The sequence below is a fragment of the Rhamphochromis sp. 'chilingali' genome (genome assembly GCF_963969265.1).
Source record: "Rhamphochromis sp. 'chilingali' genome assembly, chromosome: 4".
In the NCBI taxonomy this organism is placed as follows: Eukaryota; Metazoa; Chordata; class Actinopteri; order Cichliformes; family Cichlidae; genus Rhamphochromis; species Rhamphochromis sp. 'chilingali'.
The window spans coordinates 31,417,012-31,433,073 of NC_137948.1; the positions used below are offsets into that span (position 1 = coordinate 31,417,012).

The 16,062-nt window shown below is 40.1% G+C and overlaps 2 protein-coding genes across 4 annotated transcripts in view; both read right to left on the minus strand.

Annotated features, from left to right (window-relative positions):
- Nucleotides 1-7,312, minus strand: part of LOC308395490 (noelin-2-like) — a 42,274-nt gene extending 34,962 nt beyond the window's left edge. For 2 of the 3 annotated variants that reach the window (XM_080880374.1, XM_080880372.1), the window contains exon 1: nt 2,625-3,152. In XM_080880374.1, the coding sequence (XP_080736500.1) occupies nt 2,625-2,768 (144 nt within the window). In that variant the 5' untranslated portion in view covers nt 2,769-3,152. Of the gene's footprint in view, nt 1-2,624; nt 3,153-7,052 lie in introns of those variants that run through there. The other variant, XM_080880373.1, reaches the window with a different exon arrangement.
- Nucleotides 7,313-12,244: 4,932 nt separating this feature from the next.
- LOC308394958 (uncharacterized protein) overlaps nt 12,245-16,062 on the minus strand; it is a 49,583-nt gene continuing 45,765 nt past the window's right edge. Inside the window, exons 65-66 of the mRNA XM_080879595.1 lie at nt 13,236-13,469; nt 12,245-13,144 (exon numbers count right to left, since the gene is read on the minus strand). Of these exons, the coding sequence (XP_080735721.1) occupies nt 12,998-13,144; nt 13,236-13,469 (381 nt within the window). The 3' untranslated portion in view covers nt 12,245-12,997. The remainder of the gene's footprint in view (nt 13,145-13,235; nt 13,470-16,062) is intronic.

Consider the following 16,062-nt stretch of genomic DNA (forward strand, 5'->3'; position numbering starts at 1 on the left):
TTGTAGCCTAAAGAATGGCACAAATCCAACCTGCTGAGGTGATTTTAAAAACTGCAGCACAGAGGAGTGGACAGGCAATTATTAGCACTTGAAAAATACAGTCTAAGCTGTTATATAATCAGACCCTTTTTTTATGTTTTGGGTTATTTGGGACTCATTAGGTTGAGGCGACACCGATTGTTCCCAGAGGGCTGACCATTTGGAAGCAAGTAACAGCAGAGGAAGTTAAAAACCATAAAGACAAAAACACAGAAGACGCTAAATCACGAGCTCATTACTGTGAGGTTTATCCAGGTCTGCAGCTTGACCTACTTAGTGATAACACTTTAGAACAATGTAAAGGAACGGCTGAGTTTGATCTGACACTCACAGCCTGTCGCACTGAGCTGCCCTAAAAACCCTGAAAAAGAATAATGGCAGAGGGGGAGGATGAGAGAAGGAGGCTGCCGAGAGGATGAAGGCACGAGAGGGAAATATGGAGGGGGGACCGTGGTGGCCTGGAGGGAAACATCTGATAAATCTATCAGCTGGGTTCAGAGGGGTAACCTTCACAATGTTCACAATGGAGCTGATGACGCGAGCGTTGAGGTTTAAAAAGAGGAAGATGTGAATGAGCTGAATGTATGAGCATCGGCTGTGCCTCCTGCTCGATGTAATTAAACAGAGGACATATGGCACCTCGGGGCTCATTTCACACGAGGGAAAAATGATAAAAATCTACACAGGCAGCTCGACTGATTGTGATCAGAGCAAATACAGAGAGCGCAGAGCAAACAGAGCCGCATTTCTGCAGTTGACAAATTGTTGATAAGAGGCTGAGGAGACAGGAGGACGTACGCAACTCAGAAAAATGTGTGTAACATCCTATATAAGAGAAAAATCGGAAAGTCTTACTGACACCATGTAGCTTAGAGTGTGTTTACCCAGACTAGCACTGCAATGAATAGACTGTATAGAAGCCTTCTTTTTTAAAAGTCATATGCTCTTATGACATAAGAAAAATATGCATAGTGAGTCAGCAGTAACACATAAACACTGAATGCTCTGACTGAGCATGGCAAAACAGGTTAGCAACAGAAACGCTGCAACATTAATCTCAATATAATAATATTATGTAGCAAAAAGTAAAAGGCCAACAACTGAAATGTGTTGTGGCAACAGGCTAAATGGGTAAATAAATGAATAGAACAGTTTAAAAATGACCAATAAAAACTCAATCAAGCTTAAACTAAATGCTAAAGAGTCAGAGGATAGTGAATAGTTACAACAGCTGCTTAAAACAATAAAGAATCCATTGAAATGCTTCTGTTACTCAGTATGTAAGCTGAACAAAGCACCAATTCATTAGCAGCCCTTATCTTAAAAAACAAAAAGAAAAACCTTTTAATACAATTTATGTTTTAATTACCATGCAGTTTAAAATTAATTCAGCAAAGTTGAAGCACATTTGGAACCTGACAAGTAGTGCTGATTAAAGAGCATTTGAGTTCATTTGATAAGACTCCGGGGAAGCACAATTGGCAAAAAATAAATAAACACTTTGGCGAAAGTGATGTAGCTAACAATTAAATTTATGTGCAATTAAGCTGGATTACAGAGACACAACAGCCAGATTTCAGACATTTCCCATTTAGAAACTGTCTGTCAACTATTGCAGTAGCAACACTGCCCATCTAACATCTCCATCTGCTTCAGCCACGGTCTCTGTGTGTGTGTGTGTGTGTGTGGGCACCTGCTTGCATGAGACTACATGCACTTTGCTGAACTTGCAAAGTGCCACCACGCAGCAGATGCGAGGTGCCAGAAAGGTAAATCATGCAAACCCTGAGTGTGCGCACAAACGCACACAAACTGCAATGCACGGACAGGATACGCATACGGGGTGAAGAAACCAGGGTGCGTGCAGTGATCCCCCATGTCTCGGGTTGCCAGGGGGGTTGCTAGGGCAACAAATCACCGGCTGTCCCATTGGGTGAGTCAGCCTTCCCTAGGAGAAATATCACCCCAGTAAGTCTGAGAAAGAGCAATCCTATTACCGGTCTGTGGGTGTAGCAGTGTGTGTGTGTGCAGCAGTGTGTGCATACTGTACATGTGTTCTTTATGACTCATAAAAGCTTATTTATTTATTCATTAGTGCTATTTATTCTTCAGTTGTGCCACCTGCTGTAGTGTATTTTCTAATTGTGCTCTGACTCTGATCTTGTGAGCGCTTTTTTTTCCTCCTCTACCTTCTTTCATGTCTTTTCTGCACCAGTGAACAGATCAAATATCTGCTGCATGCAGGCTAAAATATCCCCGAAGATCTTGATAATTGAATCTGACTTACTTCCCCCGTCATCGTAGATATCTTAGAAGCTGGGGCTTTTTTTCTTCTACAGTGAATAAGCAGACATTTATCTTGGAATAATTACAGATCATGTCACAAAGGAGAGCTTATGTCATTATATTTACTGAAAGTGGATGTTGCTGTGTAGAAAAGAGAAGTATGTAAAGGTGCTGCTGAAAATCACAACTCAAGTGACAACAAAAACGCGTCTCTATCGTTTGATGAAGACGAAGTTCTGGAAGTGCACAGATGCAGCGTGTATGCGTGCGTGTTTAGTCATATGAATATGAATACGTACGCTGACGATCCGTTCATGCGTGCCCTCTGAGGAGATGATGGTTCCATTGAGTCCAACCAGCGACGGTAAGGTCTGGGACATCCAGTTAGTTACCATAGCCATGGTGCTGAGCACCGCTCCAATTTTCAACATGGGAACACTCATCCTGATGCATACACATTCACACACCGCACACACACACACACACACTAACAGAAACTCTGGCCGGCTCTCACACACAGTCCAAACTGTTCACAGCAGTCATTCTAACAAGAGCAGCTGCACAGCATGGTGTTACAGGTTGTGCAGTCGCTCTGTAGTGTTTGTTTAAAAAGAAAAGAAGAGAAAAAACCACGAATGTTCCCTCTGAAGTCTAAGACACTGCCACAGGTTAGTAGATAAATCCAGATGCATCCATGCAAAGACGCATCAAGTCCAAACATCCAGCTCAGGCTGCAGGAGGTGCTCCTGGAAACAGCTGGTCTGAACTGTGCGCGTATGTGTGTGTGCGTGTGTGTATGTGTGTGTTTCCTGGACTCCTTCCTTCGTCTGGCAGTGAGGCGTTGTGGCTGAGCCAGCACTGCTCTCTCATTTATCCTCTAACTCTCTGCCTCTCCCTCCCTCCCGCCTTTCCTCCACCCTCTCTCGCAGACACACTCCTCCATCTCTCTCCCAGACTCTCACCTATTCCTTCCACTTCTTTATCCAAGCGCCACAGTCTCCTCTCAAACCATATTTCATTCAATGAAAAAAAGCACGCCGCAAAAAAAGTGCTAACGAGAAAAAAAAGAATATTCATCTGACACTTATCCCATTCTCTTGCTTTTTTCACCCTTTTATCATTTCCATACCCATTTTCTTCTTCTTTTACCTGACCTTTAATTTTCCCTTTTCATCCTGACTGCAGTCAACACCTTTCTTTTTCCTTTCTGTCCAATGTCCCCATCTTTTCCTTGATATTGATTAAATGCAGACGCCTACAGGAATGCACAATGATCTGGACTGACCTCTCCCTTAAGTGTGTGCGTGCGTGTGTGCATTTGTGCTTCATGTAAATCACACACTGATGCAACACTGCCACCACGTGGCCCTCGGTGCCTGCCGACAACCAAACTGTGTAAGAGATTTTACACTGGATTTGATCAAAACTTCAGAGAAAGTACAAGATGTACAGATGCTTTATTTGATCTGGCTCTGCAGCATTTCCATGGCAGCAACAAACTCCAAAAATAAAGTTCAGCCTGTGTGCCACTTCTGTCACTGTGTTTACAACGTTTGCATCCACCTGCTGGGGACTGCAGATTAAAAGGAGTTGGTACAGCACTTATGCACAAAGCCTAACTGTGTCCCAGTTAAATAATATACTTACTGTATACACGATACACTATACTACCTAAGTCTAAGTCTCTATGTGCATTTTGAAGGCTTTTATTCCTGGTACCCACTCTGTCTATCAGCAGCATTTGCAACACTGCTACTCTTCAGACTATTGTTCTGTTATTGATTGTTTTTGCAATGAAGATGAGTTTTTCTAGCTTGATATGTTTTATTTTCCCAGTGGTTTAACTTACAACCACAGTTTGTCTTAATTTTTGTGAAGCGGTGAGCTGTGTTTCTTTAAAAAAATGTTTTCTGGCACTTTTTTAAACCAAATGACTAACTGCCCTAATCACTGGCTTATTTATTTATATGAATGAATAAATGAAAGCCTTGCAGGCCGTAAAAAAATTAAGTGCCATTATTATGCTAACTAGCACAATTAGTAGTTCAAAACAATCCCATTTGTTAGTCTTACGCTGAGCCATGACATTTTGTTTCCCTTCTCTTCCCTGTGATTGGCTGTGCTTCACAAACACAAGGTTTGCACAACAGATTGGGGGAGGGGGGTACATTACATATTAGACCATGTCATGTATCATCTATTTAATAACATCTAAGCCAGGATGCAGAAGCACTGTAAGATTTAGTAGCTTGTAGAAAAACCTTAAACCTAACCTTAAAAAAAGCTGTGTGACTTTGTCATAGAAAAAATATTGAAGGAATTTTCAGCCCACTCTTCTTGACAGAGTTAATTCAGTTCACTGGTTTTATGCACATCTCTTTTAAAGTCCACAAAAGTATTTCAGTCAGGTTGAGCTCTGGACTTTGACTGGACCATTGCAATGCCTTGATTCTTTTCTTTTTCAGCCATTAATTTGTAGATTGGGATCATTGTCCTGTTGAATTTCCCAATTTGGGCCAAGCTTGAGCTGTCAGACAGACAGCTGACTCCAGAATACTTTGTTAACAGAGGAGTTCATGTTTGAACGAGTGACTTGTCCCGTGGCTTCAAAATAAGCTCAAATAATCAGCCCTCCGCCAACAAAGCTGACAGCTGGTATGATGGGCTTGTGCTGATAATCTGTGTTTGGTTTTCTCCAAACAGCTTCTTCTCAGAAAGAAGAGGCTTTCTTCTGGTAACCCGTCCAGCCAGGCAATACTTGTTCAGTCATTTTTAAACTGTATACTGTTGTGAACTTTAATATTTAACATGCCAACTGAGGCCTGGAAATCTCTTGAATTTTTTGCAGTTTCTCTGAGTACTGACCTTGAGGTAAATTTCCTAGAAGCGTCCACTCTTGGGAAAACTGGCAACTGCCTTGAATGTTTTCCACTTATGAATATTCTTTGTCAGTGTTGAACGATGGACTTCAAATTGCTTGGAAATGTCCCTATAACCCTTCTCAGATCGATGGGCAGCAACATTTGCGTCTTTGTGTTTCCTCACTGGCAGTGTGTTAACACACACCTGAATGCTCCAGACCAGCAAACTGACGAAACATCTGCTTTTATAGAGGCGCTCGCACCCGCTCATGATCAGTTAATCACGTGTATTTGATCAGCAGCGCCTGGCTACTCTTAATTGTTATGGAAGCAGTAAGTGTTCTGCATTTTGGCTGATGTTTATAATAACCCATATAAAGTCTTTTTTCTTTTATTTAATATAACCTGACATATAAAACCTTAAATGTGAAAGACGCTGTACATTTTTTTTTTAAAGCCTGCATATACATCTTTTTTTTTCTTGCAACAGTGGCTTGAGTTGAGTGTTGTTGTGAGCTGCTGCTAAATGAATCCTTTACCCATGAGACACATTTCACTGTATTTTTTTCTGACCGTATTTAGGACAGCACTTAAGTGGCAATTTTTGATGAAGTCTACAAAATACGGTAATGAATGTAAAGCTTAAAAAAAGAACTAAACACAAACTAAGTATACTGTACTGTAAATTCATCGTGTGTATGAAAATGTAATGCAAGGATCAAACACAATATTGGAATAGTGTCAAATAGGCCTCACGCTAATCACCAGTCAAGAGGAGGATCAAAATCATTGAATGATATACATTTTTAGCAATGGACATTTGCAGTTTGTAATTAGTTGAGTCTAATGAAAATAGGATAATACTGACACATCAGGCTGGTGTTTTTGAGCTGTAAAAGGCCACCCGTGATGCTAAACAGACTGCAGTGCACAACTAGCAGCCCTGTAACAACTTCAAGAGCTATAGAAGGACATGGCTCTTCCCCGTCTCCTGCCTCGAGCAATTATGTGTCAACAATTTAACTAACCAACACTAAATATTTTATAGCGCCTTTGTTCTCATCAGGAGTAACATACTCGTTGTTTTTTTCTAGATAAAGAGTCTGCAGAATACACATGGATTATACATAAAATCTCCTTCAGCAAATATTCTAAACATGAATATTTCAATCAGCTGCACTTAAGGTTACACAGTCATGAGGAGGAGGAGGGCAACAACAGAGCCAACATGACAAGTGAGTGGTGTAAAACACCTTCAGGGTGTTTCTGGTCACTGACTCAGGTGGCTGCCTCTCTGCATTTTTACAAACTAATCATCGCCAAGTTTCTCAGAACAATACAGTACAACAGATCAAAACAAGAAGAAAACTCAAAACTATAATATAATAAAAAAAATAACTCAAACAATGAATATAGATGATCGTGATTTCTCTGAGCATAAAACTTGGCAAAACAAATCTATAAAAATATAATTTTTGGGAGGTCGATTTTGATCTAAACTCCTTTGTCAGCAATATTTACTTTATCTAATATGTTTTAAGATGTGGATCTATATAAAGCATTTTATTTCTTTCAGTCAATTTATTTCATTTTATTTTAGTCCTGTTTTTGTGACTTATAAATATGTTTCCCTTAAAAAAAAAATGCATGCTCTAACTGTTAGCATGTAGGCAATATGTCTAAACTATTTTGGGGATGTCCAGCAAATACCAGGAGATATAAAAGACACAAGGTTGGTTAACAAAATGATAAATCAGAGTACATCAATTCTTTCCAAGAACCACTTTAAAGTTTAGAAACTTTTAAATTTTGACTCATTTGACACAAAGGTTGAATGGATAAGTTGGGGACACGGTGTCTCCTTACCTTACATGAGCTGACAGTGACCAGCAGCAGCAGCAGCAACCACAGGGCTTCAGGTGGACTCATGGCTGTCCTTTTCTCTCCCTCTGGTATTCCTGGTCTTGACCCAGCTTTGACACGCACCAGACATGAAAGAAAACTTGGTACTGTACACCTTCCTTGCTTAGCCTTGAGGTTATGACTAATTTGACTAGTCTGGAGTGACTGAATCCCCTCAGGCTGTGGAAGAAGAGCACAGTGCTAGTGTTCTTGCTGTGGAGAGCCACTCAGGAGCTGACTGGAGACAGCAACTGTCTTTGAGGAAGATTAGAGAGGAGGCGTAGGGAAGGAGGAGTTGGTGAAAAGGATGATTATTTGGTGCTTAACACAGCCAGTGAATATACAGTTAATTAGTGAGTGGGTGCACTTGTTAGTAACAGATTGCATGTGAGATTGTACTGCTGATTCTGGTATCATAAACTTACTCCCTGGAACTCAGGAAAACTTTTTCTATTAATTTGGAAAAAGGGGCGTAATTGTACGGAATCTTAGTTTTTAAAAACTCTCAAATTCTCCCAAATTTGGGAGTTTTTAAAAACTCCTAAATGTAATAATAAAAACTGTTCACTGGTAAGGTTGTCAAAATAAAAAAAATCATTACTCAGATAATTTAATAATCGATACTAAAAATTGGTATAATACCAACAGTGCTGTCTTGGCTCCTGCAGTTGATACACGACTTCAGCCCCTCATGACACAGGAATAGTGATTCATCTCATATCGCATGACTATATAAGAGTGATATATAAAAGAGTTTTTTACACTCATAGTTCACAACACTGAACATTTTCTAAAGTTAAGCAAAGCCCTCACTTTCACAAAACTGGAACATTAAACAGTTGCTAATGCTAATCTAGCTGCCGCGCACATTAACGTTAGCCTTTTAACTGCTAGCAGTTTAGCCCTGTGTTAAGCTATGATTAAGGTAGCAGCATGTTAACCCTAGAACACTATCGCTGGGTGATTTACACCCGAGAAAATACATTTACATGATTTCTCTCTCCTGCAGCTGTTTGCGTGTCGAGGAGCCTGTGCCTTCACCAGGGAAGTCTCAAATGTCCCAGGAATGGGTGGACCAAAGACCAGCTTTCCAGAGTCATTATTTTGTTTTAGGAGTTCTATTTTTCATTTTGTTAGACATGGCACAGTTAAAAGTAAAAGAAGACCACTCTAATTTGTCATGTGTTGTCATATTTTGATATATTTGATTACTTTTCATTGGTTATATTATATCGGGTAAAAATCACCCGGCATTAGTGATCGTGTTACTATTTATAGCGATAGTGTTCTAGGGTTAAATCAATATTAGATGTGACTGAACAGCATTTTACAGCATAGTATAAAAGATGGACGTTGTACTGTAACTGTCACGTATGCTGGTGTGGTACAGTAACGTCACCCATTGTTTTCTAATAATAAGTCTAATGACTTGTGATTGACAAGTGTTTACCCAATTAGGGTTTGGGTACATACCACAATTTTAAGAAAACAGACTCAATGTTTTATTCAATAAGAACAAAACGGAGTGACTAAACATATAAACCTAGCAGGAAAGTGTTTACAGAGGCCATGACAGAAAGCCTTTTTCCCATAAACGTCTATGGGACCCCAGGTCTTTTTCAACCACAGCTATCGCCATCTGGTGGCCTTTAGGCAGAATGCAGCCTTTTAGGCACTGATGTATTGGGTTAATTTTTTCCACCTATAAGTTATGTCCATGTGTTATAATGTCTATGGTTTTGAGCATTAGGTTAAAGGCTAGGCTAGCCCCAGTTAACGAACATGATACAAGTCAAGGCAAGCTTTGTCATGTTGGTAAGTAAAATGTTAGCATATATTCTGGTAATTATTCCCAGTACACACCTCAGATGGCTTAAAACAAATAAGATAAAGAGAAAAAAACTTCCTTTCCTCTGCATTGTTCTCTCTCTGGACACTGACATCTATCTTCAGTACACAAACCGAACAGGAATAAATTACTAACTTGTGCTGGCTGTCTTCCATGTGAACCTGCCACTCTGGCTTTAAACACAATGTAGGTGACTTTCATGTCACACAATCCATATTTCATTGCTGGAAATTAGCTGTTAAATACTCTTGGATGAGCTCGCTGTGTTCACTCGCTTCCCCTCATTAAAGTTTCAGCATGATTGTAATGCAGATTTCAAGACGGCACAGCAGGCAGAGAGAGAGAGTAACAGGAAAGGCCAACTGAAGAAGACATGGGTGGCGAGAGAGAAATATAGTGCACGCATGCTCGGCCTGTAGTATAAACCCAATAACAAATAGTCATACACCTTACGCACAACCTCATTACTCCAGCTGTGTGAAATTAAAGACAAACTTGACTTCATGCCAACCAAACAACAGGGCCCAGCCAGAAATTCATGAATCACTTTTCACTCAAATGTTCTGGTTAAAGAAATTATTATTATTATTACTTATTTTTGTATTTTTATTATTTTCAGTGAAAGCTTTTGAATGCTGCTGATGTAAACCCAGCAGTGGCTTTATTTTCACCTTCGATATTCTGCACTTTGGAAATGATTCAAAATTTAATTGGGTTTTAAATTCATGTTTAGAGATGACATTTCAAGCATGTTAAGGTCACTGCAATCCAGTTAACGATAGGTTTAACATTTTACACATCAGCCTACACAGTGACCTTTCAAAATAAGGGAGTTCAAACATGTGCTCGTTACACTCACAAAATGTAGTTTTACTATACGTCATGAAGAGCTCCATAAGTATCTCAAGTATTTGGAAAATCGGCTCATTTTTCAGGTCTTTTTTTTCCTGCACTTGTGTTACAATCTTCACTCCTCAGAAGCTGTGTGCAGTGAAGATATGAGCAATGTTGTTTTTGTTTTGTTTTGTGAAAGAACAAGAACGTGATGAAAATGCAAACAGCCACAAATGCAGCAGCTAACAGGACATCAACTCTTTGTAAAGACAGCATGCTTATATAAAGCAAATTGTGAGAAACTGACCCATGTGAAAGAGCAAAAGCTTGCTTTTAAACAGGTAACAAAAGCAGTGATGAGCAGTCAGGCTTGTAGGATTAATCTCCATTTCTAGCACTACTTTTTTCTCCAGCAGAGTCAGCCTGGCCACATTTTCCTTCCCAGCTTTGCTCTTGGCTTCGTGGTAGTAATTAATCACTATAAGAAAGTGTGTCTTCTGTGGAGCTGTAGCCTTTGGTTTATGTTAATTCGATGCATTGCTTATTCAGTACATCTCAGGCCATGTTGAAGATTAACTAGAAAGTAATATAACGAATACTGTAACAAATAATTATCTGCTGAGAGAAAGTAACTTAATGTATTTTGTAATTTATTATGTGATTCATTCAATTTTCAGAACAAGTACCCCCACACTACCCCAAAATATGGACACTTCCAGAGACATAACTACCTCAGTGTGATCCTCTGTTTCTTCAAATCCCATTTCAAAGTCTTGAGATGATCGTAATTTACTTTTGCCGTCTTGGCCTCTTGGCAGAGCAAAGGGACTGATCTGAAATGGTAATGATCGGATCACAGATAATCCTCCTTTATGAAACTTGGAATAACCCAAATTTTAAAAATGGAAATAGTATGAACAGAAATGGTAAATGGGCTGATTCCTCTATAGCGCTTTTCTACTTTTCCGCTCTATACAACATGCCACATTCACATTCACCAGACACATGCACTGTCTTCTATGCTTTTAAGTGCTTACTTACCATTCACACTCCAATGGATGCATCAGAGAGCATCCATTGGAGTTGGTTAATATTTTGCCCAAGGATATTTGGCATACAGACTAGGGGAGCCAGGGATTGAACCACCAAACTTCCAATCAGCAGATCACCTGCTCTACCTCCTGAGCTACCCCATGAATGAATGGCTGAGCCCATAAACTCACCAGGAAAATGTCAAGTCCAATGGCTGTCTATGATAATAATAATAATAATGGATTGCATTTATATAGCGCTTTTCTGGGCCCTCAAAGTGCTTTACAGTTCTGCTATTCATTCACTCTCACATTCACACACTGGTGGAGGCAAGCTATAGTTGTAGCCACAGCTGCCCTGGGGCAGACTGACAGATGATGACTTCTATCAGACCACACATCTTTTTGTGACAACTGTAGCCTCACCGGTGGCCATTAAAAAGAATGCTCGTTTAAGACACTTCTGCTTTCACCTGAAACAAGGTTCCCCCTTTTTACACTTTTACTTAGAACATGAAGAGTGAATGTTGCAGAAGCAGGTTTCTGTGCAGCTGTGTATGAATGGCATTTTAGTGCATAAATCAATTTTTGTAACATTTTATACTTTCTACCCTTATGGTCAAGATACTTTATTATAGGTGGATTTCATACCAAGAAACTAAGAATGCGCACAACTAGACGTTTAAAGATTGCTGCTCTTGCTAGTCATCACGAGAAATACTAGCCAATTAAGAATTATTCTCATTTTAGTATCACGCAGCAGTTACCTGTTGTGTCAAAGATAGATTATGACGTCCCACCGACCACCAACTGGAGCTCCAGCCCTGACAGCAGCAGCACCTCTCTTTGTGACAGGAAATTGGAAACAATGAAGTGACTGTAAACAATTGTCAGATATGCTAACTACCATAGCTCTGCAGTACTTGAAGATACAAAATAAATAAATAAATAAATAAATTAGATTTTAAAAACTAAAAATAAAGGTTGAATGTTGGTAAAAGAAGGAATTGGTAATCACTTGTAACGTAACACAACCTAGCAGACCACACACAACTAATCTGATATAGTGTGTTCAACATTGTACATGACAGTGTGCATAATTCAGCTAAATTTCAAATGCAATTTGATTATTAAGGAATGTGATTAGCAATTTTATGCAGCTTTTATGTAGCTAATCTTGTTCATTAGTTTTTATTTATTTATTTATTTTCATGTTCTATCTTTTAAATGTGTCCACGAGTGCGATTTAGTTTAAAGGAAATAAAAAATAAGTTACCAATAAGAAACCATCAACATTTGCTGAGACCGACACACCTGCAGGCTCTAAGAACAGTTTCAAACTGACATGTATTATGAAATTGCAGAACTAAAGCTGCTCCTGGAGTTGTCTTTGTTAAGCAAATGTATTCACTAAAAAAAAAAAACAAATTTCATCATATTAACTTAAATGTACATTGTGTACTTTTATTAAAATATGTTAATCAGTCACTTCCCCACACATATATGCATAGAAAGATCTCGAGGCAATCACACACCACAGTTTGTTAAGCAGAAAAAAAATATTAAACATGGCTTCGCAATGTTGAAAAAAAAGAAAAAAAATGCACTGCCCCAGTACCCATTTTTTAAAAATATTTACTCCAGAAGGAGCTCCATTATAGCACCATGATGAATTAAACTCCAATATACATGACATAACAGATTGGCATAATTGAAAAATTACAACAACAACAGATAAAAACAACACAACACATTTAGGTTTGATGACAATGCTGAAGAACATGGAGAATGAATGTTGCAGAAACATGCTTCTGTGTGACTACATATGGATGAGATTTGAGTGCACAGCTCATTATTTGTAAGAACAGAAGGACACGAATGAAACTGTGAGAGCACCACTTACTCCTTCAAAAAGAAAAGAGGACAAAATGAGTGTCGCTGAGGGGTTTTTAACAATCATTACATGTATGCAGTTCTCTTAATCACAGCATGTAAGCCCACAGTGAGAATGCATGACAGGGCTGTGTGAATGAAGGACAGAGTATGCAAACGAGTGTGTGTACAGAAGAAGGAACACTGTTGTAGGTATATCAACTTATAAATATGTGGTTTTGAATCATTTTTTTTTTCTTTTTATCCCTGCATGTAAAAAATGTCCATGGCTCGTTTTCCCTGTAAATTACTCCCTGACTCTGTTAACCGTTGAAACAAACCGGGCCAACTTCGAAACCAAATTTCTGGTTCTTATTTCCAAAATCGGACACAGCTACATCGATGATGGGAAGCGTGTTGGACAGCGGAGAGTCAAATTCCAAAACTGTCCTCTCCTGCCCTGAGCGTGTCTAGAGCAGACAAAGACAATTGAATAAAGTAAATAAATAATAAAATCATTAATTAATAAGTTATCCTCAAAAGCGTGTCTGAGTTCCTCACCCGACACCCGTCGTATAGTGCAGTGATGTAATGTGTGTTCTCGTATGTCAGCTCCTCGCCGTCGCTGCTTCTAAAGCGCAGTGCGTATTCGTGGTTGTACGTGGCGGTGTGCAGCCAAGCAGCAGAGTTAAGGCAGTGGTAGGTGAATATCTGCTTGGCTGTGGCACTTAGCAGCTTCAGGAAGGTCATCTGGACAATGTGGACTGAAACGCCATCTGACCCGGAGTAGGAAAACTGGAGCACCAAGATCACACTGACTCATTAACAACACCATACAAAGTCAAAACAGTGCAGACAAAGCAAATATAACTGCAAACAGTTTTGGGTGTAACACATTACAAAGTAACACATTACTGCAATCACATTACATTTTTCAGTAGCACGGTATGTAAAGCATTGCTATGTTAAATTCGGTAATCACCTTACGGTTGCAAGTATCTTGTTACTTGCGTTACAAAGGTTCTTCGCTTATCTGAATGCTGGGCAAATAGAGAGAAAAAAATCAAACAAACATGTTGTTTTCCCTAAGGGAGAGACCAGCAAAGACAAAGCTCAATTCCACCCCTAGTATTTGCGATCTTATTCTTTCGGTCACTATCCAAAGCTCATGACCATAGATGAGAGTAGGGTGGCTTCATAAGGCCACCACCTGATGAAGCCAACAGAACCACATCATGTATGAAAAGCAGACAAGATTCTCAGACCACCCGAATAAATGCCTTCTCCCACTTGGCTACACCTAGAAATTCTGTCCATAAAAATTATGAACAGGATCGATGACAAAGGCAAAGAGCAGCCTTGCCGGGAACAAGTCCGATTTACTGCCACCGGCCCTCTCATCCCCAGACTGCTTCCTCTACGGAAGACATGTCAGAGGGATTAAGGAGGTCCTCGAAGTATTCCTTCCACCGCCCGACTATATCCTCAGTCGAAGTCAACAGCGCTCCACCAACGATACACAGTGCAGGTAAAGCACATCTTTCCCCTCCCAAGTTGCCTCACAGTTTGCCAGAATCTCTCCGAGGCAGTCCAAAAGCCTTTTTCCATGGTCTTGCAGAACTCCTCCCAGTTTTTGCTTCAGCCGCTGCCCACTGGCCTGTCAGTAGCTATCGGCTGCCTCCAAAGTCCCCCAGGCTAACCAAGCCTGATAGGACTCCTTCAGCCTGATTATTCCCTTTACCTCCAGTGTCCACCATCTAGTTTGGGAGTCACCACCACAACGGGCACCAAACACCCTGAAGCCGCAGCTCAGAGTAGCAGCTTCACCAGTGGAGATGCTAAACATGATCTATTTGGACTCAGTGTCCCCAGTCTCCCTTGGAATGCTGCCATAGCTCTGCTAGAGGTTGGAGATGAAGATCTTGCAGACTAGGTCATTATACAGGGTGGGCCATTCATATGGATACACTGTAATAAAATGGGAATGGACAAAGAAGCCATCTATGTCCACTGTGAGCGACCATCTTTGAACAGAGGCGGGGGTTTACGACACCAACTCTCTGCCATCTATAATCCAGTTTTGAGATCCCTTCCCAGACGCCTTAACGCCCACTCACATCCTGGGCCATCTGACCTCAGGAATTCGCATGATAAGGTGGGGCCAGGTTTCACAATGAACACACCCGAAACTCTGGCTGATTGGGACCCACGCCCAGTTTCCCACCTTGGCTCAGGCGATTAGAGGATCATCAGGGGGTCCTTTTGTCCCTCTGTGGGGGGTCACTCCCACTAGGTTTATATCTGGGACTCTCCACCATTTGACCTTAGAACTGAAGAAGCTTCTCGGATGAGAGGTGAAACGTCTTCAAGCAACTTAAAGAAGTCCAGACGCTTTTCTTTGCAAGCTCCTTTGACCGCTGGGCATTTAAGTAGGTTACATTGTTGGTTCTACAAATGTTTGCCCTAGAAGTGTAAATCAGAATATGCACACAAAAACTTGTTAACCAAGCTTCCTAGCCTTAAGGCCCTTTCACATCGGACGCAGCACACGCAGCGCTGTGTTCTGAAACCCATTCGTGTCTATAATGGTTTCCTGCTGCGCCGAGCAAAGTGCAGCACAAGTCAGAGAGACACATGTTTTGAAATGACAAGAAACGGGCACATCTAGTACACGTAGAGTACTAGTTTTACAAACCAACTTTCATACCTCTTAGCTTTTTTAAACTGTTATATTATTTTTAAATTTAAATTTACCACACAACTGTTGTTTAACATTAATCTGAAGTTTTCTTTGAGCTTGTTTTTCCAAGTCTACTACCCTTTGCAGAATTCTGAACTCGTAAAGACAAGAATGGAGCAGCACCTGCATCCCTCCAGGCCACAGCAGTTCATTTGACGGAGCAGCACACATTCAGATTTTTGCCCTCACCTGAATCCTCCCTCACTAAAACTTAAAAAAACAAAAAGCATTTTAATTTCTCCTCTTTAACAGTCTTAGCTGGGCAGCTTTGGCTGCACAATTATTCTCTGTCTTCACCTGCAGACTTCTTCTTCCTCTTGTTGGAGTTAGCAAGTTTTGCAGAACATGCTGCCTATTCCGCTATTAACCGCTGGACTTTCCTTTTACTTGACATGATAAGTACGAAAGTACCATAATTAGCATAAAAATGTATGTTTATTTTGCAGTTGAACATCAAGGACACAAACCTATTCAAGCTTTATTATTATTATTGTTGTTGTTATTATTATTGTTATTATGATATTATTATTATTATTATTATTATTAGCTTTTAATGCAGCCAATTTTCCCATGAGAATAGCCAGCTAAGGTAAACACATGCAGATGTGAATATGGTTGCTATTACAAATACTATGCACCTGTCTGCAA